This window comes from Bactrocera neohumeralis, chromosome 4 (genome assembly GCF_024586455.1).
Source record: "Bactrocera neohumeralis isolate Rockhampton chromosome 4, APGP_CSIRO_Bneo_wtdbg2-racon-allhic-juicebox.fasta_v2, whole genome shotgun sequence".
NCBI classification, from domain to species: domain Eukaryota; kingdom Metazoa; phylum Arthropoda; class Insecta; order Diptera; family Tephritidae; genus Bactrocera; species Bactrocera neohumeralis.
In genome coordinates this window covers 47,636,243-47,659,287 of record NC_065921.1, presented here as the reverse complement: position 1 = coordinate 47,659,287, position 23,045 = coordinate 47,636,243, and the positions used below count along the sequence as shown (strand labels likewise).

At 34.3% G+C, this 23,045-nt stretch overlaps 2 protein-coding genes across 2 annotated transcripts in view; both read left to right on the top strand.

Annotated features, from left to right (window-relative positions):
* Positions 1 to 23,045, top strand: part of LOC126754583 (uncharacterized) — a 286,545-nt gene that overhangs the window by 25,644 nt on the left and 237,856 nt on the right. The window lies entirely within an intron of this gene.
* On the top strand, positions 1,110 to 2,642 carry LOC126754628 (uncharacterized). Its single transcript, XM_050466738.1, has 2 exons — positions 1,110 to 1,743; positions 1,802 to 2,642. Exons 1-2 carry the CDS (start codon positions 1,719 to 1,721, stop codon positions 2,299 to 2,301), a joined length of 525 nt encoding a protein of 174 aa, XP_050322695.1. The 5' UTR covers positions 1,110 to 1,718; the 3' UTR covers positions 2,302 to 2,642.

The following is a 23,045-nucleotide window of genomic DNA, read 5'->3' as shown; positions in this document are numbered from 1 at the left end:
TAGTGCCGAGAGTTTGGAATCTTCATCGTTATTAAAATTTTATTTGATGTAAGTGTTGATAAAAAGTTTACAAATTTAAATATAAAGGTGGCTAAATAACCTAATTGTTCATCACGTAAGCAATTTTACTGCATAAAATGTGGTATATCTCTTTATTTATCGTCACAGCAAAATTGTTTTCTAGATTTCCATACCAACTAATGTATCTTTTATCAGTTTAATAATAATTTTAATGAAATTTCAATTAAATATGTATTTTTGTAAAAAATATGTACTTAAAATTAATGAGCACCTAGTGGTTCCTCAAAGGACCAACCAATAAAACACCCTGTTAAATCTGAAAGAATGATTTTTAAGAAAAATTTTACATAATAAAATGCTGAATGAATCGGAGTTATCAGGCTTATAAGCGTTAAAATAATTAGATTTTGATAAGTGATACAAAAGTAGGCAAGTTTAATGTACATATCTCCTAAAATTCTTAAGCTACAACAACCAAATTCACTGAGTGCAAATATTATACAAATTCCTACCGACAATGGGAAAATGGATGATATCAGAAGTTAACCCCGCTCATTTCTCACATAACGGTAAGGTTAAAAACTACAAAAAGCGCGATAAAACAAAAAATAATTATTCCAGATACCTTAAATTTTACCACAGAGATGGTATGAGAAAGCATTATAGAAGCCGGTATATATATATCGGGCTCCGACAAACTGATTTAAACCCAATTTAGTATATGGTATTCTTCCTACATTATTATGTCATAGTATGAAAATGGACGAAATCGGACAACAACCACGCCTACTTCCCATATAGAACTATTTTAAATTCACCTTGATTCGTTCAGTTTCCAGTACACAAATCAAGAAGCACTTAATATAACATGATAAAACTTTGTACGAATAATATACTTAGTATACTTATATCTACTTCAGTAGTGTGTGCCACCTTATGACCAAAAATTGTTTAAATCCAACAAAAACTGGTCAAGTCCTTAGGTACCGAGTATTTGGACTCCTGGCTTGGATCGGTGCAATACATCCCTAAGCCTCCACATACCTAATATATTGATTTGAGAATTTCCGGGTGACTTTGTACCGTCAACGAAAATAAGAGAGCGTGTTTTACTCATAAAAGTGTATCTTTTTACCAAAAATGGATAAAATTGGGCAAAAACTTTACATAACCCCTATATAACTAATATCTGGATTTTCAAACACTTGGCTGACTTTACTATTATTGTATTCACAGTTTATGGGAAATTTCATATGTGGCAACTTTGCCCGATATTTGACATTTAAACTGTGAACGCACAATTAGTGTTTTTGTTTCCTGGTAAAGTGGCAACTTTGATCAGCTGACTATTCGCGTTTAGAAAAAATGGAAAGCAACACAGAAATACAGAAGGTAAACGCAATTCGCAATATTTTTAAATATAAATATGAAAATATTCTGCCTATAATTGTTCTATTGCAGGTTGTACATAAGCGTGTTCGAAAGGCTACCTACAGAAAGTGGACCGACAATGAAAATGAAAGTTTAATCAACTTTTTGAGGGACAATAGGCCACTAGAGAAACCAACGGCCCAACATTATTTTTAAACCAAACTGGCAGCGACTTGCATTGGACTCTGGTGCGTTGCAAGGTAAAAAACTTAAGATTGCAGTACACCAAGGCCAAGTCCTGGCAAAATACAACGGGAAGTGGCACCATGGATAATTGTGACACTACCAAAAGTAGGTTCTACACATCATAAATTTTTAAATGTATATATCAAATACACTTAATTTTTAGACGCGATTGTAAGGATGTGTCCCCGGTACGATGACTTAGAAGACATTTTTGGCTATAGGGAGCTCACTTCAAACTGCCTTGTATTGGATACCGAGGACATTGCATGTACTGGTTCACCAGAAGTTGCCACGTCCTCTGATATAATCGTCGAGGAAATCGTGGCATTACCCGAGCCTCTGGTCACCCCTTCTACGTCAAAGGCTGTCCGAAAGGGTATATATTCGCGTACAGCCCTATCAGACGTTCTCGATGTACACTCCAGCTTATTGGATGCAAAAAAAGGCAGAATCGAGAAGGAATTTAAGATGAGGGAAAATGAATTAATGCTAAAAGAGCAACAATTGTTGTTTGATAAAGAAAAAATTGAAAAAGAGTTGGTAGAAAAAAAAGCTGACAGGGAAATTCAAGTTATGGAAATTCAAATGAGGGAGAGAATAGCTATGAAAGAATTGGAAATGAAAGAAAGAATTGAAATGGAAAAAATGAAAATAATGCAATAAAAATGTCGCAGGCCTAAGTATTTTCTTCCATATAGAAAATAAATCGCGTTATATGAAGAAAACATGTATAACACCTTCATTAGAAAAATATTAAACATCTTTTATTTCAATAAAATTTAGTAGGCTATTGAACTGCATACCAAAAAGGCTAAAAATGTCGACTAAAAAGTTGAATATTTCGATGAAAATTTGTAAAGTTTAGATTTCTATACGAAACTAATTCAATTTAAATAACTGAAGCCTGTGTTGATAAAAACCTCTTTTGCAAACGAATAGCAATGGAGGAATTAAAAATTAAAAAATAAAACTATACATATATACTACATAAAATTAAATAATTATATCTTTATTGTTTACAAAATGTGATAAAGCTTTTCTTAGGTCGTCGTGTTCATAAATTTCTTGTGGGAAGTCTGTTTCTTCTTGGCTTTCTAAACTAGGATTTTCGTCTAAGTTAAATTGTAGCAGCATGTTGTGAAGGATACAACATGCCAAAATCCATCTACAACAATTTTTATAATTAGTTTCGTTCGTTAATCGGAACCGTAGTTCTTTTAAACTGCAAAATTTTTCTTTTAATTTCCCAAAACAATTTTCTACACGTACTCTATATTTAGAGAAATATTGATTGAATGCATCTCTCATTTCTTTTGACTGCTCAGTACTGTTTTGTCGAAAAGGTGTAATAAGATGTTGGCTTAGCGGATATGCCGAATCGCCAGCAATCCATTCCCGATGACAGAAATAATTTTGTGGGTTTTTACCTATTGCAGATTCGGCAAAAATTTTAGCATCATGCACGCTTCCTCGGTATCCTATTGTCGCTTGTCTAATTCTTAGTGAATAGTCACATACTACTTGCATTTTTATGGCATACCGTTTTTTGCGAGAGAAGTATAGTTTGTGATCTTTTGAAGGCGACTCTGCTAATCTGATTTCAGTACCGTCAACATAGCCAATACATCCTGGAAGCTCTTTCATTGTTTTTGTGACAATCTTTCGCCTTTCTTCTCTAGATGGCCAACATAAAAATGTAGATTTTAAATTAATCAATGCGGTAATAACCCGCTCTGTCACTTTGGTAACTGTTCCGCCATCGCCTATTCCGAACAATGTTGCAATCTTTCTAATAGAGGCACTCTCTCCACTTGATCCCAGACGAAAAAGTGTTATCTTTAGTTGAAGATCGATTGGTAATTGTGGAACAAAATTTTTGTTTTGGAAAACAGGGTCTTGCTTGATTAAGGATAATATATAGTTGAACTCAAAGAATTCTATGCGCAACGTTTGTCGCATGCGGCCACTATCAAATCTGGGAAGAACATTATTGACCCATTGCGAAGACTTTGGTATACCCAAATGGGTACTTCTCCGATTAGCTATAATAAGCGCTGCATCAATGGCAAATTTTATTAGGATATCGTCATCCTCTTCGTCACTGCCTTTAACAAAATTGTAAAAAATAACTTCGGTAGGTAATTTTATGTAATAAGTATATATACATACTAGAATCATTAGCGGTTATGTCCAGTATACATTTGTAGCTGAGTGCGTTCAATATATTTTGCTTTCCATTTAAATGAGACATTTTTATTCAAGAATTAAAAATTAATTTGCTATAAAAATATTGCGAATTGCGTTTACCTTCTGTATTTCTGTGTTGCTTTCCATTTTTTCTAAACGCGAATAGTCAGCTGATCAAAGTTGCCACTTTACCAGGAAACAAAAACACGAAGTAAAGTAGAGTAATTTTGCCTAAGACTGTTATTTCGAACTTGTATAGGAAACAACAACAAACAAAGTTACCACGTGGTAAAATGTTTTGAAGTAAACAGATGGCAAAATTAACACATCAGATAATATAGAACTGTGAACACCCTATATATTTGATTGGCCTTTTAGTATGTGGTATTGAGAAAAATAGATACAATCGGGTTGCTACCCCTAATTACCAAATAGTATTATATGCATATGTACTAACTGAGATGTCTCCATATTCATATGGACATATGTATGTATGTGTTGTCATCTACATTATAAAACATTTCAAGAATGTATAGGAGGAACACAAATCTTGAAACAATATGAATTGTTTTGCAAAACTTTATATTGACGCTTGATTTATCTTTGAAGAAGATTTAGTGGTTACCAAAACCAGGATATCGTAAAGTTTTCAAGTATCACACTAAGATTCTTGTATTTTGACGAAGATATTATTGAACTTGGCCATCAGAGCCTTCTTTGATTCAGCTATATCCTCAATTGAGTCAAAACGGTGTCCTCGGAGTGGTCATGTGAATTTGCTGAATAGCCAGAAGTTACACGAAGCTAAATCAGGTGAATACGGTGGTTGCAGCACGATATTAGTTGAAAATGTGGCGAAATGGTCGCGAATAACCAATGCAGTATGAAATGGTGCATTATCGCACTTCTTTGTTCAATAAATTCAAACATAGTAAAAATGGAAGAATTCACTTTTAGAGCATCACAAAATGACGCGTATCTCAAATACTAATGAATATTTTGACTTACTTGAAGTTTTTGAATTACAGAAAAAATATTTACAGATTCGAAACACTCCGCGATGTATAAATTAAAAACCTTTCAATTGGTTCGCAGTAGTATATAATTCTGAAATTTGAACAACAAAGTGCGAAAAATTAAATATCAACTGCTGATGAAAGAGTTGAAAGAAATTTTGTTCTAAGTGAAGCGCACACTTAAATAAAAGCAGAGTAATGTAAAAGGGTGAGGGTAGCAAAGTTTGAAGGAGAAAAGCGGCCAAACTAAGAGGAAAAGAGCAATACAAAACCAACGAACAAATTAAATGCAATAGAAAAGTTTTACTCAAATTACTAGCTGCGTATGAGAAAATTAAAGAGTTCGGTTGGTTGAGATGAATGAGAGGCGCGGTCGACGAGTAAAGTCGCAAGAAAATTTGCAAAATTACAAGGTTTACGCTTAAGTTGGTGGCATTTCGATGGGACCGACTTAGATGAAAAGCAAGCAGAGCACGGTGGCGGAGCTGTGACTTACTTACTGACTTTGATGTCGAGCTGTCAAGCATAAAACGCAGTCGGAATAAGTCGCACACCGGCGAAGCAGACAAAAAATTGGAAATAAATAAAAACATTTAGCAAGATTACGACTTTCAGCAACTTTAAAATATCTTCTTCTTCTTAATTGGCATAGACACCGCTTACGCGATTATAGCCGAGTTAACAACAGCGCGCCAGTCGTTTCTTTTTTCGCTACGTGGCGCCAATTGGATATTCCAAGCGAAGCCAGGTCCTTCTCCACTTGGTCCTTGCAACGGAGTGGAGGTCTTCCTCTTCCTCTACTTCCCCGGCGGTAACTGCGTCTAATACTTTCAGAGCTGGAGTGTTTTCGTCCATCCGGACAACATGACCTAGCCAGCGTAGCCGCTGTCTTTTAATTCGCTGAACTATGTCAATGTCGTTGTATATCTCGTACCGCTCATCGTTCCATCGAATGCGTTATTCGCCTTGGCCAATGCGGACGGCAATCAGGACGGGAATTATGAGCGACTTACAGAGTTTGGTTTTTGTTCGTCGAGAGAGGACTTTACTTTTCAATTGCCTACTCAGTCCGAAGTAGCACCTGTTGGCAAGAGTTATCCTGCGTTGGATTTCCAGACTGACATTGTTGGTGGTGTCTATGCTGGTTCCCAAATATACGAAACTATCTACAACTTCAAAATTATGACTGCCAACAGTGACGTGAGAGCCAAGTCGCGAGTGCGACGACTGTTTGTTTGATGACAGGAGATATTTCATCTTGCCCTCGTTCACTACCAGACCCATTTGCTTTGCTTCCTTGTCCAGTCTGGAGAAAGCAGAACTAACGGCGCGGGTGTTGAGGCCGATGATATCAATATCATCGGCATACGCCAGCAGCTGTACACTCTTATAAAAGATAGTACCTGCTTGATTAAGTTCTGCAGCTCGAATTATTTTCTCCAGCAGCAGATTGAAGAAGTCGCACGATAGGGAGTCGCCTTGTCTGAAACCTCATTTGGTATCGAACGGCTCGGAGAGGTCCTTCCCGATTCTGACGGAGATTTTCATGTTGCTCAACGTCAGTTTAACTTAAAAATATGGCTATTATGAAAATAAGACTGAGAGCGCGAAATGCGAGAGGGAAAAAGCGCAGCAAGTAGTTACGACGCGTAAATCAACCCTACGAGCCCGAAGCACATGCACATAGACAAAATTGCAAATTTAAAACCAAAAAAGTAACTTTACTCATTTCCTTGATGCGGTGTGGCAAGACAGCAAACAACTCAGTCAACAGGCTGCATCTCTGTCGCTTGGTCTCGGACATTCTGTTGTGCATCTTGCTCGTTGCGTGGAGCCTTCATGTCGGCAGTTGGCGACAGGGCATTTGCGGTTGTTATGCGTCCGGTAATACTTTGTAGTCCAACAACCACATGATAAATTGCAAAAAACATTTATAACTATACTTCTTATATTAATTCATTTATGGCAATTATCAGCGTGACGGCGTAACATTGAGGGTACAATATATAAGTAAGTATAATATGCCGAACATGAGCCAACAGTTGTTCAGAGCTCACAACTTCCGTGAAGATAAATATACATATATATGTAAGTGTACTACTACGTTCACATAGTTAGAATAATTTGAGTGAAATATGCATCTTTATGTTCGTTAACTTATTTCCGTTTTGATGATAATGCCAATTTCAGAGAAGACATCTCCCTAATGCCAAAATATGGGGCAGTCGATTCACACAAGCTTCTCTTGAAGCGAATTTTCCGAACAGGTAGTAATCACATAGTGCCAGGTCCGAACTGTAAATAAATGTCTTTTATATTAATTTTGAAAACACTCTAAACTCCCTGGCCATGAACTTAAGTTTCTTTTCTGTTTCCTTTTAAAACAGGAAGAGGTTTGAATAATGAATATATCTATTGGAAATCCGGTCCACAAATTTCGTAAGCTCATTATAGAGTATTTAATTGAGATATGGTGCAGAGGCTTGGACGATGACAGCAACCGATGAGTCGACGTTACGAGTTTTCGAGAGAAAAGTTCTGCGAAAGATTTATGGTCCTTTGCGCATTGGCCACGGCGAATATCGCATTCGATAGAACGATGAGCGGTACGAGATATACAACGACATTGACATAGTTCAGCGAATTAAAAGACAGCGGCTGCGCTGGCTAGGTCATGTTTTTCGGATGGACGAAAACACTCCAGCTCTGAAAGTATACGACGCAGTACTCGCCGGGGGAAGTAGAGGAAGAGGAAGACCTCCACTCCGTTGGAAGGACCAAGTGGAGAAGGACGTGGCTTCGCTTGGAATATCCAATTGGCGCCACGTAGCGAAAAAAAGAAACGACTGGCGCGCTGTTGTTAACTCGGCTATAATCGCGTAAGCGGTGTCTATGCCAATTAAGAAGAAGAATTGAGAGTTAGTTTAAAAGGATTTGAAAAAAATTGGCGGCGACCAAAGGTATATACAGAGACCTTTGGTCGCCGCCAATTTTTTGTACCTCTGTTGCTATCCCAATCAATGTTGACAGTTAAGGATGTAGGTGTTCTCCAGAAAATTTTGCCTCTTGGCCGTTTGCGTTCGTGCTTACTCATGGAGTTTTGTTAAGGGATGTTTCTATGAGAGCAAGCTGCAAAAGTTATGCTACATTTTCCTCTTTATCTCGAAGGACTAAACTCAGATATATTCCTTCTATCAAAACTCAGAACTATTCGTCGAGTTCAATGATAATATCTGCCTGAATTTTTAGTATTCTAGTTCGCCTAGTCGGTTTGTGAAAGCCTTTATGTTAAAGGGTATAAAAAAAGATCCACCACTATATTTAGATTGTATATGCTATAATGGTCTGATCTTAAAATTCTATTTGGATATTGTAGCGTTGGCTTTTGTAGTCTCGTCAAATAAAAACGTTTTCTTTACAAGAACTTCATTTTGATCCTTCAGTTTTTATGACAGCTGTATGCTACTGTGATTTTAGAGCTCCAAAACTGACCGACTAGTTTGCGTATATACAGACAGACTGAAGGAAATGGCTAAGTCGACTCATATGATCACGCTGATCATTTATATACCATATTCATTTTATAGGGTTTCCGAAGTTTTCTCCTGGGTGTTAAAAACTTCGTGGCTAACATAATAAACTCTGTTCAGGGTATACAAATTAAACCAAAGAATGCTTAACTTTTTCTTTAATTAGGATTGCTTTTACGCTGTTAAATGCCTAACTCGACGCTAAAACTGTGTTCTTATATGCAAATATTTACCGGCATCACGCACAAAAGCCTCCGCCCGAATAATGCTTACTCGGATCACAAAACATCCTGTTTCATTCGCTTGGTTAGCTGTGGAGAGGCTGTATTTAAATGCGGCAATCGACCAAGCGGCGACGTTGAGCTGAAACACCCAACGGGAAAAGTTTTTCCCACAAAACGCAAGAACACCTACAACAACTACAAGCGCAAACAAAAATTGTAACTACAAGCCAGGCAGTGATAAAATGCGAAAGTGTCGGCCACGTTCACGCACTTTGGCAGGAAGTGTTGTTTGCAGTTGCGAAAATAAAAAAAGTAATAGAAAAAATAAAACAAAATAATAAAGTCAGAAGGAAAGCAAATAAATGCAAAATTTTGGAAACTCAGGAAAAGCGGGAATCGCACTGTCGGCACTGGGGTGGGGAATATAGTTTGTAGTTTTTGAGCTCGCCCTTGCCCGCCAGTACTTCTTCATCGTTATCTCAGTTTTGTGCGGGTTACAACGACAACATCCACTGACGCCGCACATTTATACCGCTTTATCCTAAACCTGCGTTAGCCTCATGCCTCATTAAAACATACAGACTAGTGATGCCGCGCTCTCTCTCTTTCTTTTCCTATTTCTCTATATCTCCTTTCTCTTTCTGCCTCGCGTGCTGCAGAAAATTTTGAACTTTTTAATTACCGCAGAGCGAAGTTTAAATTGCATTTTTCCTCGATTTTTAGTGTTTGGTTTTGATTGGACTTGCTGCGCAGTGTCTGTTTTTTCCTGCTTTAACCGAGCACTATCACTTCCTGTCTTGCGTTGCTAAATATCCTTGACAATCAGCCTGGTTGAGTATTTGCATTTTCCTCTTTACGCTCATTTCTTACACTCTAACAAACTTGGTTATAAGTTTAAGCGAATTTGTTGTTGTTTTTTATGAGTTTTTTTTCTTAATTTTTTAATTGCTTCTTGCGATAGAAGTAGAGTCGTGTTCAGTTTGCTGATAAATATTTTTCAAAAACCTTCCACTAACACTACATGCAAGTTTACAATCCGTAGATATACTTTTCGTACCGACTGTCTCTAAGAGTCTCTTCTTCTTAGCCTCCGTCTCAGTAGTTGTTTACACTCGCGCGCTTAGTTAATCAATTTCTTCGCTAATGTGCTATTGAAGCTGTTGTTGTTGTCTTTTTATTATTTTACTATCCTTTTCACTGTATGTTGGAAATTAATTATGTTGATGAAGTGGAAATTGCACTTATGTAATTTCCCACTTCGGCCATTTGTAAATAACCAAAGTAAAGTTAAGCAAGCGGGCATTGAGTTGAGTTGCGTTGAGTTAGGCCGATTAGCAAAGCAAATGAAATGCCTATGGCTATTTGAGGAACTTAATTTATTTGAAAAATATATCCACTAACAATTAATTTCCTTAAATTGAAAACATTTTATTAAATTTGGTTATAGACTAATCTCATAAAAATAATAAAAACCTAATAAATTTTATTTTCAATTTATTACATTTTTTTTGATCTATTTTTGAATTTAAATACTGAAGAGGCTTAGGAATTATTTGTATCTACAGAACTTATTTAAATTTTAGTAAAATAACATAAAATATAACATTAAAAATGGAAATAATTTAAAATATTTTTTTATGTAAAGTAGCCAAAATAATATACATTAAACAATGTTTTTTTTTATTGTTTTTAAAAATGAACTCTCTAACTGTTAAGGAAATTCATATTTGGTGTGAAATACAATCGCTACAATTAAGTTCTGAATATAACATAATTCAAATGACCTCCACAACTTTTGTTAGAAGTACGAATTCGATGAACCCAATTTTTGAGTACTTTTTCCACTAAATCAATACGTATGTCATGAATAGTACGTTAAATATTGAGTTCAAAAGCTTGAGGAGAGTCCGGTTTATTGTTAAAGACCAATCATCTCATATAACCCCATCAGAAGTAATCTAATGATGTTTAATTACAGTTTATTGGAGGCCATTCAATAGCAAAACTTCTTTAAAAAAATCGAATTTCCAAACCATAATATTTCGGTTGCTGTCAAGATCAATTACTTCCGATTGCGGCCATAAAAGGTTGGTTATCATCGATCTATACCATTCTCTTTTCACAGTAACGCTGTCACCAGTTCATTTCGAAAGAAGTACGGGCCGATGATTTCACCAACCCGTAAACCACACCAAACTCTCAATTTAGGTGAATTTAATGGTTGCTCATAAACAATTTATCGATTTGCTTTAGAATGTTTAAGTAATTTTTGTAACTCTGTTATATGTGACTTTCTACGGTTGTACATAAATAATTTTTAAGAGTTAATATGATAGTTGTTGTTTTCAAAACGTATACCAGTAATTAATCACTCAGAAATTAAATATGTAAATTTGTATATATTATTTTGTTATTATTTCCACTATCTATTAAAATAAAACGAATTCTAATTCGATTTTGAAATTAAGAGTTTCAACAGCAAAATTTTAAAACAACTAAAACACAACAAAAAACGGTAACATGTTCAATTATATTTATAATAAAGAATTACATAAGTACATAAAACAACAAAATGAGACATGCTATAATGGTAATAACATTTAATTACTCCCAATGGAAATTGGTTTTTCCAAAATATTTTTGTTCGGCGAATTTTTTTGTTTAAGAATTAAATTACATATTTTGCAGGCTTCCTTGCCGTTCTATGCCCTTTTGTATTGAAACATGTGTAAGCACATTTTTATTAACTCAGTTTTCCGCTATTTTTCATATAACAGATTGCTCATGAGCAGTAATTATTGCTGTCATTGTGGCATCAATGCGAGTTTATGAATTATGCAATTGCAGCGCGATCACATTTTAATTTCTCATTATTTTACACATAAGTATTTGTCACACATACATACGAACGAAAGCATAAACATACATAAAACAACATTTTGCATTTAATCAAAAGACAACCATGGAAATTAATTTGCGTTTACATTGTGCAAATTGTTTTGAATTTAGGCTGTTACATGCCACATGGATGGTATTAATGCAACAAAATAAACAGATGCTTGTTGACGCTGGCGCGAACGCCAAAATTTCAGTTGCAACGGGCGGGAGAAATGACAATGAAGGGGACAGCGGGAAATGAAGGTTTGATATTTACGTTTAGCAAGTTTTATTGGTCTGATTTTACTTGCTTTGATGCGTAGGTTAGGTTAGGTTATATGGCTGATCATAGAAAAGAAGAATTCTTGTTCGAACTATAAATTAACAAAACGTTGTTTAATTTCCATTCCCGCCAGCTCGGTCAGACGGCTGAAGGTATGCGCTCTTAATTGTTTAAGTCTTGATCTCTCAAACCTGGGACAGTCAAGAAGGAAGTGTTGAAATGTTTTCATCTCATCGTTTTCTGCTTCTGCAGATGGCATATGTTAAGATTCCCAGCCTTACTGCGTAGACGTTAATAGGAAAATGGCCAGTTAAAACCCCCAAAACTAGGGAGAGACTAGCCTTACTGAAGCTTTCTATGCCTAAGTGTGCTTATGACCTCAAGGGGCTGCCAAGCTGGTGTTATCAACAAGACTTTATACTATACGGCCTCGTTTGTTTAATTTAACTAACACTTTTGCATTTAATAATCGGAGAAATGAGTTTGTTCCAAAACCCAACTTGTCATTCGGTTAGCGAAAGCTTTCTATGATAGTAATGATTGTGGTATACTAGCTACCTGAAAGTGGTATATTTATCTCTACTTTACGACACAAGTTTAATTTACTTAAAGTCCCACATTGCCTTCTAGTCATTATCTAATGATAAGTTTTCTAATTGCAGCCTCAGTGGTTCTTGTATCATGATCGAGAGCAAATAAAACACGAACTTATCCCCTTTTGGTTCCAGACGAAAGCTTTAAGTTTAAAAAAGTATTGCCTACAAGGGGGTAGCAAAGATATTTTTAGGGTTGTGCAAAATTCCTGGGACCTTGTCCCCACCGAGATTGAAATTCCTTTCTGACTGCTGATTACAAAGTTGCTGCGAGAATTTCTGATGAAATGATTGTTGGTGCAATAATCGCCAAGTTCACAGACATACCGACCGCAATATTGTATGAATCCAAGTTCTGTCACATTCTTCTATAAATTGGTGCTCAACTATCATGTTAATTATATAATGAAATAATACAGATTTCATTAGATTAAACTAGATTTTTTTTATTGAATTCCAAAGTGCTAGATTCGAAGCAAATGTTATCTTTGAGTAAAATTTCGAAGTTCTCTAAAATCACAGATAATGTCTGGTTGATTTAAAGTCTCAACAAATTTTTGGAGCATTTGTAAGTCCCCGCTCTATATAACTGTATAACTGTAAATATTTTAGGTATTAAGATCGTTAAGAGCATTCAGACCGAACATAATATTCTGGTAATTCGTTTGTTGAAACATTTAGGTGTGATCATACTTTTAGCTAGATTGCAATAGTGTAAATTTTGTTCAAAATTTTAAATTTTTTAAATCCTTATGAAAAGTTTGTCTAAAATTATTTTGAAGCGATCAGCAAATGCACTTGTAAATGAATCTAATGAACTTTTAAGGCAACAGCACAAAACAAATAGCGGATTTGATATTACCAAGTTACGAAAATTATCAAGCTTGGTAGACTTTGTTAGTAACTGAGTATAATGATAACCTGCTAGTTTAATAGCAACAAAATGCACTTAAATACTACCGAACAACGATTTACGAATAGACATATCTAATGTGAATATGCCTATGTTGTGTATGTATTTAAATTGTCAATTCTTTGCAGAATTATTACTCCACTCCCAATCCACTAGTTAGTGTTCCCACGTTAATCGATAACCGCAAAAGCGTAGCTTTAGCTGAAAAGGTTTATAAAAGCACAAAAATTCGTTAACATCAACCATGTTCTCCGCTGAGTTGAGAGGGGTCCCTCAAAAAACCATCCCACACATTAATGGTTCAGGCAAATTGGGGTCGTGGTGTTTTATTACATTGTTGGTTTGTTATAAATAGTTTCTGGTTTAGCTGTGAATTGGCGAATATTGTGCGCTGTAGGCCATCACACAAAGTCATTAAAAATGCTAATTAGTAAATTGCCTGAAATTGATTTATGGGCATGATGCCACAATGCATTAGATAGTTCGGTGGGCACTTTCGACCAATTGTTATTTTGTACGTGCAATGATAAATAAAGGTCGTCAAAAGAGTTTTAAACATTTAATTTTTATTTAACATGCTGAGTATAATAAAGTGAACTGTTGAAAAAAATTTCGAAATAGAGAAAGCTTAGGAGGTTGCGGGTAAATTGGGATTTTAAGACTATAGTCTTGTTCAATCACACATTTCTTTTGGAAAAAATGGTATGTCTCTGTACGGACTTGACTACTTAGCCAAACCATTCGTTAACTAGGATTTTCGCTTCTTATACAGATATTTGATTTTTACAGAGAATTGTAGCACATGAAAACGAACTACATGACTTACCAGCCAGTAGTTACTTTTAGAAACATATTGGTCCGGTTCCAAGTTTAGGCTAATTTTTTATACCCTGAAGAGGGTATTTTAAGTTTATAATGAAGGAAACATCGGAGACTCTATCAGTAATCAAAATGAGGAGCTGAATACACTTAGCTATGTCTGCCTATCTGGTTGTTTATACGACAGCTATTTTTTGAAACTTTGCACACCTATAAGATATCATTTGATATAATTAGAAAATATTTATTTTCAATTGTAATATATATTTTAACAACGCTTTGATACAATAATTCAGTAATTTTTTGTTATATATTAAACTAGAGGACCCGTCCACGCTTTATTGTGGCTGACACATAGATAACACTGGTATACAGTGGTTTTGTTGCCCTGGATATGAGACTAATTTTAGAAATATTTATGCTCACAATTCACGAAACTATCAATGATTTTGTAAGAACTGCTCTCAATTTTTTTAAAATCTTTATTTTCATTTTAATTCAAAAAAATCGGAAAACAAGAAATAAAATGACATAAATGTTGAAAATATTAGTTTTATTTTGAAAGATTAACAAACATTGAAGTAAATAGAGAAAAAAATACCTTTTATTATCTTTTCTTTTATAATTCTTCTTTGGACAATCTCTTTTTAAACACCAGCAGTAATCTGCCATCATGTGACAATCTCAGCGACCATGATACCGTTCTTCCATCACTTTTAGATCCTGGTGGAACCGCTCTCTCTGTTCTTCACTATAATATATAGATAGTGTAACTTTATACTCATATTTGCTCCTAGAGTCTGAAAATTTGTCAGCATATTTTGCACAATTGTTTCATAATTTGGTGCTTTATGATTACCTAGTAAATTTTCGACTACCAATACAAAACTTTCCCAAGCTTTACTTTCCGGAACAGTCATGACTTTGATAAAATCTGAGTCTTTCATCATTAGCCGTATTTGAGGACCATCAAATATTCCACCTTTCAACTTTTCTATACTAAGCTTAGGAAATTTTCTACAAATGTAATTAAAACAGTCTCCGTCTTTGTCTAATGCTTTTAAAAATTGCTTGATCATTCCTAACTTAATATGTAATGGTGAGAGTAAGATTTTGTCTCTGCTTACCAATGGCTCTCTGATTACATTGGCTTTACCGACATTTAAATAATCTCTCACAGTGTGATGTTTCGTTGTTGTTTTTTTGTTAAATAAACACCGCAAATATAACAAAACAAATCAGTACTATATTTACACTTTCTTCTTGACGAACTCATATTTTAAAAGACAAAACAAATATATATTTAAATATGTGCAGTGATTGAAACGAAATATTAACTTATCAGAACTTATTTAGATTCACGTAGAGGTACTTCGTATTGTCGAATAAGTGCGATCTCAGCTGTTCTGCGGAGCAAAGTATGGGGATCGCTAAGAGTAGGGATCTCGTGATGTTTGCATGCGCGAAAAAGTTGTGCAGAAGCCTAATCATGACTGATAAAATCGATTTTTATGAATAAAAAGCTGATTATTGTTCAAAGTATAAGATTTGTGAAAATCATAAAAATAAGAGCACATTCAGTACTTTCGTACTTTTATATTCATGATCTGGACACTTGAAAACATACAAATTTTCACAGATATCCAGGGCAACCAAAAAATATTTTTTTGTAGAGCTGTGTAATTTTACCATTTAACAATCTTTCTACTGCAAGCACAATCGGTTATTGCAAGGAAAACAAATGCACAAAAAGTTAAAATTAAACACTCGTTGTGCTGTAATTCCGTCTGTGTTTGCTTCTTTTTAATGCAATTAAAATAAATGTAAAACTAAAAATTAACAATTAATAAAATAACAATAATTCACGTAATTGGCATTATGGTGCTGATATTTGTGGTTTGTTGGCAATGCACAGCTGCACGTTGTTGTTATTGTTGTTAGCGTTTAATATTAATTATTTACAAATATTTTCGCACACACACGATTATTTATTTGATTTAAATTCAATTTCAATTATTCATTTACTCTTTTTACAGAAAATTATTTTTTTTATTTTTTATATTCAGTGCGAGCGAAATAGCAAATATCATTTGATGAATATTCAAAAGCAACTTTAATAACTACAACTCCTTCAACTAATTTACGTGAGCTTCATTTTTTCGCTGCTTATGTGTGATTAGTAGTGATTTGCTTCAATAATGCATTTGGTACTTATTCACATTTTCGTTTATTAATTTCTTTGTTTGCTGTTGTTTTTGTTTTAAATCACTGCAATTTAATTAAAAACATAACGAGTGCGCATATTTTCGTTTATGTCAGAAATTAAAAGTAACCAAATTATGTGTGTAGGATATGCACCCAAATAAACACGCAGACACACACTCAAAGAATTACTTTAAATACATGCGTCTGCCTTCACGCCAACTAAATTTTGGCAACTATTTTATTAATTTTAATTTAGAATTTTAATCATGACATGTTATGCGCACACATATATGTACTCTAGGGTCTTCGTTATTTCCAAGTTGACTTTGTTTATTTTTTTTATAAACACCCCTGAAATTTCAGTTTTTGCCCTACAAATAAGGGTGCAACGTGTACAATCCGTTTATTTTAACTTTATTATATTCATATATCTTTTCCCTTACATACAAATATAATATTTGTTTATAGTTTGCAGTAAGCAAATAAATCTACAACTTTGAAAAAGTGGTATTGTGTTCCAATATTTTCCGCTTTCTAAAAGGTGATTTTTTCCATAAAACCATCCCTTTAAGAGTTGTACGCAGTTAAAGCTAGACATCAAACAACCTGAGCAAGTGATTTATACTACAAATGTGTTGCTCATACGACATGGTGTACTATATGAATAGAATATGTGCATTTAACAGTGGCGAACGCAGGAAAAAAATTTGGGGGGGGGGGGGGGGGGGGGGGGGGGGGGGGGGGTTTAGGTAAAAAGACAAGGTTTCATTATTTTATTCACAAATTGAAGTCTAATCTTCTTTTATTTTCAGCGTTCACTTGAAGCGACAGATATAGGGATTGTTGCTCCAATCTTTAAAAAACGATGCACTGTTTTGAAAATTTTTGCATCGCATCAATTCAACGCGTCTAAAAAAGTTTTGGATCTCTTTGTTTGATTTAACCAGTTCCTGAAAATATATTCAAAATTTTAGTTAGAAAATATAATCTGAAGAAAAGATTTTTAACCTTTTCCACATTCTAAATTCAGCGCGATCTTCTACATCAGCGGACCATTGCTTTTCTAAAACACGAACAGTCTCCTGCATCTCAATAACGTCAAGATTTATGCATTTATTTGGCAAAATGTTTTCAATTTCGGAAAGCAGCTCTCGATGTTTTAAAAATCGTTCATTGATTTGGTCCAAAAAATTATCTTAAAACGGTATATAAGTTGATCTGAGGTAATATTCTTCCGGTTCGCCTTCATAATTGTCGCGATTAGTTTGCCGTTTCGCCAAACGCGGAATTTTGATTTCTAAATCTAATTCTGCGCCTATTGTTTTAACTGATTTAAAAATTAGTTTAAACGATTGTTCAGAATCCTTACGCATTTCACTAATTTCAGCATACAAATCACAGTCTATTTGCTTATGGCTATAGGCTTATGTGTTTTGATAATGCTAAAATTGGCTTTAGTACGTACGTACGCACATAATTCATTTGTTCTATTCTCATTCACGCTCTAATCATTAGTGACAAGTGTTGCCGCGAGCTAAAAAAATTAAGTATATGTTGCCAAGCAAAAAAAGTATCAAAAAGTATCAAAAGCACAACGTTTAACACCCCAAATTTAGATACAAAAAATATTTACTCCATCGAGACTGATTAGTCTTCGTTGGTGAGGCTATGAGTGCGCGTAAAATGAAAATATAATTTTAGTTTTGGTTCATTTCTTTCAAGGTGAAACTGAATTTTACTCCAGATTTAATAAATTAGTGTTTATTAAGGGAATTTCTGTTATAGTGAAAATTTATTTGTTCTGTTTTTAGTGAAAAATGCGGAAATTTAAAAAAAAATTGTTTCTCAATTGTAGAAGATGGGAAGAGGGGTGAAAAGTTTCAAAAAATATTTGAAAAATATTCCAATTCGATCGGAGAGACAAGAAAGATTCTTGAATACTTCAATAGAAGGAAGACATGCAAAACTCAATACGGTGGATGTCCAAACACCAAAATTGCTATACACGCTGAGCGACTTATTCGAAGAAAAGCTTCTAAAAACCCTGAAATTTTATTGCGGGTTAGATCGAAAGTTTTGATTTGGATGTTTCCATTAGTACAATGCAAAGAAAACTACGAACATCTGGTTTTAAAAACTATGTCGCAAAAAAACGACCTATGTTTTCCATTTCGAAAAGGAAAAAAGGACTAGAGTTTGCAAAACAATTTCTAAATATGCCAACCACATTTTTAGATAAAGTAATTTAGTCCGATGAATTCAAATTCGAGCTAAGGAGTTAAAAAAACACGTAAGCGAGTGTGGTGTAGGTAGTGTAGTTAAAATTGATAGACGAATGATGGGTGCTTATATGTTGACATTCTTAGCGAAAATTTGAAAATAAATGCGGAAAAAGTGGGCTTGGGGTCGTTATCTTCCAATAAGATAACGACCCCCAACGCACATCTTACTCACTTTTTTAAATAAGGCTAAATCAAAAAACTGGCTTGGCCAGCTCATTGTGGATAATTTTTCATTATTAAGTGTTTATTTAAATAAAACTGCACTGAAATAACGTCTGTGAAATTTATACTTTCATTTGATGCCTAGTGTATGTAAATAATTTATTTTATGCTGTTTACACCATTTAACTATTTTCCTCGATGTTTCTACATGGAACACCTTTGAGTGTATTATTTAGCTAAGAAACCATATGTAGTCTACGTTCGAAAGAAGACTTAGCTTCGGTTGGGATGTGTAAAAACCGACAAAAGTTCGATGGAAACATTGTATAAACTTTTGGTGACTCATTCACTATTCTTCCCAGAAATTATATTATAACCTCAAATTATTCTTTCGAATTATTTACCTATTTTATTGCTTTTTTATTTTTAACTTTTCAATGAGTCTGCCAGATTCTACTGTATGGAGGCTATTTACCGTTCATAAGCTCAATTTGGTTTTTTCTGAGGCTCTACCGTGTCGGTATCTGCATGAGATTTATTTTTCTAAGGAAACAAGGCACAGTTATAAAAGTTTGTTTCTGTTGATGATATCATAAGGGGTTGACTTTTAAATTCTCTAGGTCTAAAAGGACTAAAGAATTTTTTGGTCCTTTCATAGTGCGGCAATGTTTTTGTAATCTGAGGTGAGCTCGGCGTAAAGTTTGGCTGAAGATTTACATAGCTCAAACAATCTTGGCCTACACATTTCAAACTGGATCACTGGATCTTTTGAGAAACCTTTTAGAGCAAACCTCATCCTCAAGATTTCTATTCGGCCTTTATAGACCTTATTACCAGAACTATTTATTTTAACCCAGCACAAGCTGCCTACTTTTTTCCTAGGCTATTTTAATATGATAATCGAACTGAATGAATCATGCTTCTAAACTCTATTTAAGTTTCATACAGAGTATTTTAAAAGAGGAAAATTTTTGACTTGCTGAATTGTATACGGGTGTATTAACACTTAACATTGTCTTATATACCGCCTCACTCTGACATATCTGTATATATGCAGCATGCTACATTAATAAGTAATGTTTTCTCAATGGTTAATGATACTGATTCCATGATTGTTTTGGGAGATTTCAACTTACCGTGCGTATCATGGAAATCTATTGATGATCACACCATCCCTATTAGAACTCGTTCATGTTTTAACCAGTTCTTAGATGAAATGTCGGAGTTGGGTCTTAACCAAATTAATTTAATTTCAAATGAATTTGGTAAGCTCTTTGATCTAGTTTACGTCGATAACGCTTCAATGTTCTCTGTTGTCCGATGTGATCCTTTAGTTCGGCCAGAGGACACGTATCATCCTGCTTTGGAAATTAACATCGAAATCATAGCCAACTTTGCTTATAATAATACACAAGACCTTTGTTTCGGTTCAACTTTGCGAAAGCTAATTTTAAGAATATTAATTATGAACTTTCTAAAATAACTTGGCCAGATTACAGTGGCAATATTGAATTTAGTGCTTCCCACTTTAATGAAACTATTGTAAACTTATTTGAAAAATATGTTCCGAAGTGTTTTGTTACTCAAAAAATTAGTTCTAATTTATGGTTTTCGAAAGAATTATGTAAATTAAAAAAAAAAATCTCGTGCTTTTAAACTTTTTAAAAAAACTGGTTTAGTTGCTAACTATTCAAAATATTCTAAATTGCGTCGACAATTTGCTGAACTTAACAAAATATGTTATAGTAATTATATAAATAAAGTAAAAAATAATATTATACGTAATCCAAAATTGTTTTATGGTTTCGTCAACTCCAAACGCAGGATTTCTAATTTTCCGTCCGCTATGAAATATAAGTCTAGTATGTCCAGTGACAATTACACCATTTCCAATATGTTGGCTGAATTCTTTAGGTCCAATTACTCTTCAAAATCTCCACAAAATGTTCCGCATCAGCACAAGTTATGTCCGATTTCTGTCATTAAAGCACCTACCATTTCCGAAGCAGACGTCTTAAATCAGTTAAATATGTTAGAACAATCATACAATTACGGCCCAGATATGATTCCCTCATGCTTTCTTAAGAAATGTGCCAAATATATATACCAACCCCTAACAAAACTATTTAACTCATCTCTTAAGCAAGGCTTATTTCCATCCATACGGAAAAAGTCATTTATAATTCCTTTGCATAAGAATGGATTTAGGTCATCTATTGAAAACTATAGGGGAATAGCAAAGCTGTCTGCAATACCTAAACTTTTTGAAGCAATTATAACAGACGACATAACCTTCCGGATCTCTCCACTAATTTCTTGTTCTCAGCACGGTTTTCGTAAAGGGAAATCTACCACAACTAATTTGCTTGAATTTGTATCACATGTATCAACGGACTTTAGGGAGAATAAGAATACTGATGTTATATATACAGATTTTAGTAAAGCTTTTGATAAAGTAAACCATTCAATTCTTTTGAATAAACTTGATCTTCTTGGTTTTCAACCAATATTTCTAAAATGGGATGCTTCTTATCTTAGTAATAGAATTCAACAAGTCATATTTAAAGATACTTTTTCTGACATAATCAATGTTCCTTCAGGCATTCCTCAAGGTAGCCATCTTGGTCCAATTCTGTTCTTGTTATTTATTAACGACATATCATCTGTTGTTAAGTTTTCAAAAGTTTTATTATATGCTGACGATGTAAAACTTTTTAAAACATATACTTCAAACAGCGAAAGATGTCAGTTGCAAACAGACTTAAACAACCTAGTTTCTTGGTGTGATAGAAATGACATGCCATTGAACCTTAAAAAATGTAAAACGATGTGCTTTTCACGTAGAGCTGTAGACCCTACCTCATACGCAATACAAAACTGTAGGTTGGAGCAAGTATGCAGTTTTGTTGATCTGGGAGTAACTATGGACCCCAAACTCATTTTTAATCTTCACGTATCTTCCACGGTTTTTAAAGCTAAAGGCGCTCTTAGTTTTGTTAAACGTTGGTCTAAAGAATTTAGAGATCCGCTTACCACAAAAATTCTTTTTACATCTCTGGTGAGGCCTATATTGGAGTATGCTTCTGTGGTTTGGAACCCTAGTTACCAAGTCCATTCGGATAAGTTAGAGTCCGTTCAAAAACATTTTTTACTTTTTGCCTTAAATCATTTGCATTGTGATTCCAGTTTAAATCTTCTCCCTTACATTAACCGTTTAAAACTTATAAATCTCCCGACACTCGCTAGTCGTAGGGATATGCTTGGTATAATATTTCTTGTAAAACTCATGAATGGGTCAGTCTGTAGCCCATCTCTCTTATCTGATACTAATTTTAACGTTCCCGCTCGCCCTACCTGGCAGTTTAGACCCTTACTTTTAAAATTTTCTAGAACAAATTTTGAGTTAAACGAACCATTCCGCCGTATATGTCATGATTTCAATTTTCATTCCAGCACATTTGATCTAACAGACTCACTCTTTACCATTAAAAAAATTATTTTATCTACTTTTAACAAGTAACATTTAATAATTATAAACTTTAATCTAATTCTTAATTTCGGCTGTTGAAATTTTTGTTTCTGTAGCTGAGCAGCTTAAGATCGCAACGCTTAAACCAAGCCTCTTTGAAAATTGTGTTAGGATTCGTCTATAGAAATATAAAAATAATTTGAATCTAATACCAATGTGAGAAAATACTCAGTAGTAATACTCAATCTCAGATTGCGGTATAAAAATTCGAGTATAGCTTTAAGCTAATGGGGAGATTGCAAAAAATAATAACAAATGCAATGTATCGCAGCAAAATAAATGTATTTTAACATTTTATACACTTGCTCAGTTTCAGCAAATTCCACGCAGATTTAGCGCATAACAAGAGTTTTCACATAGCGCTATATAGCAATTGTCTCTTTAACTATGTCTGTAAGTGAAGGTGAAGAACTTCTCCAGAACTTTTCGCCGAACGTACCCAGTCTGCACAGTGAGTCGAGTTGAAACAATGCAGGTAATAACGAGAGTGAGTTGTACTTTATTGTTAGCAAGTTGTAAAAAATAAAATAGCAATTATAAAATTGCGCGCTTACAAAAACAATATATTTATATGTATGTCTGTATGTGAAAAATAAAAGCTGCACAACAGAAGCAAATTTTAATACAGTACGGTGATATGTTGGTCACGTCTTTTGTGGCGACGAAAATGTGTTTCTTCTTGTCCGCACTTCGTTAGCAAACAACCGAAGTATGCTTCAAATACCATTTATTTTGCTATAGCTATTGCAACGCCCTCACGCTGCTATCACGTTTTCATAGTCATCAA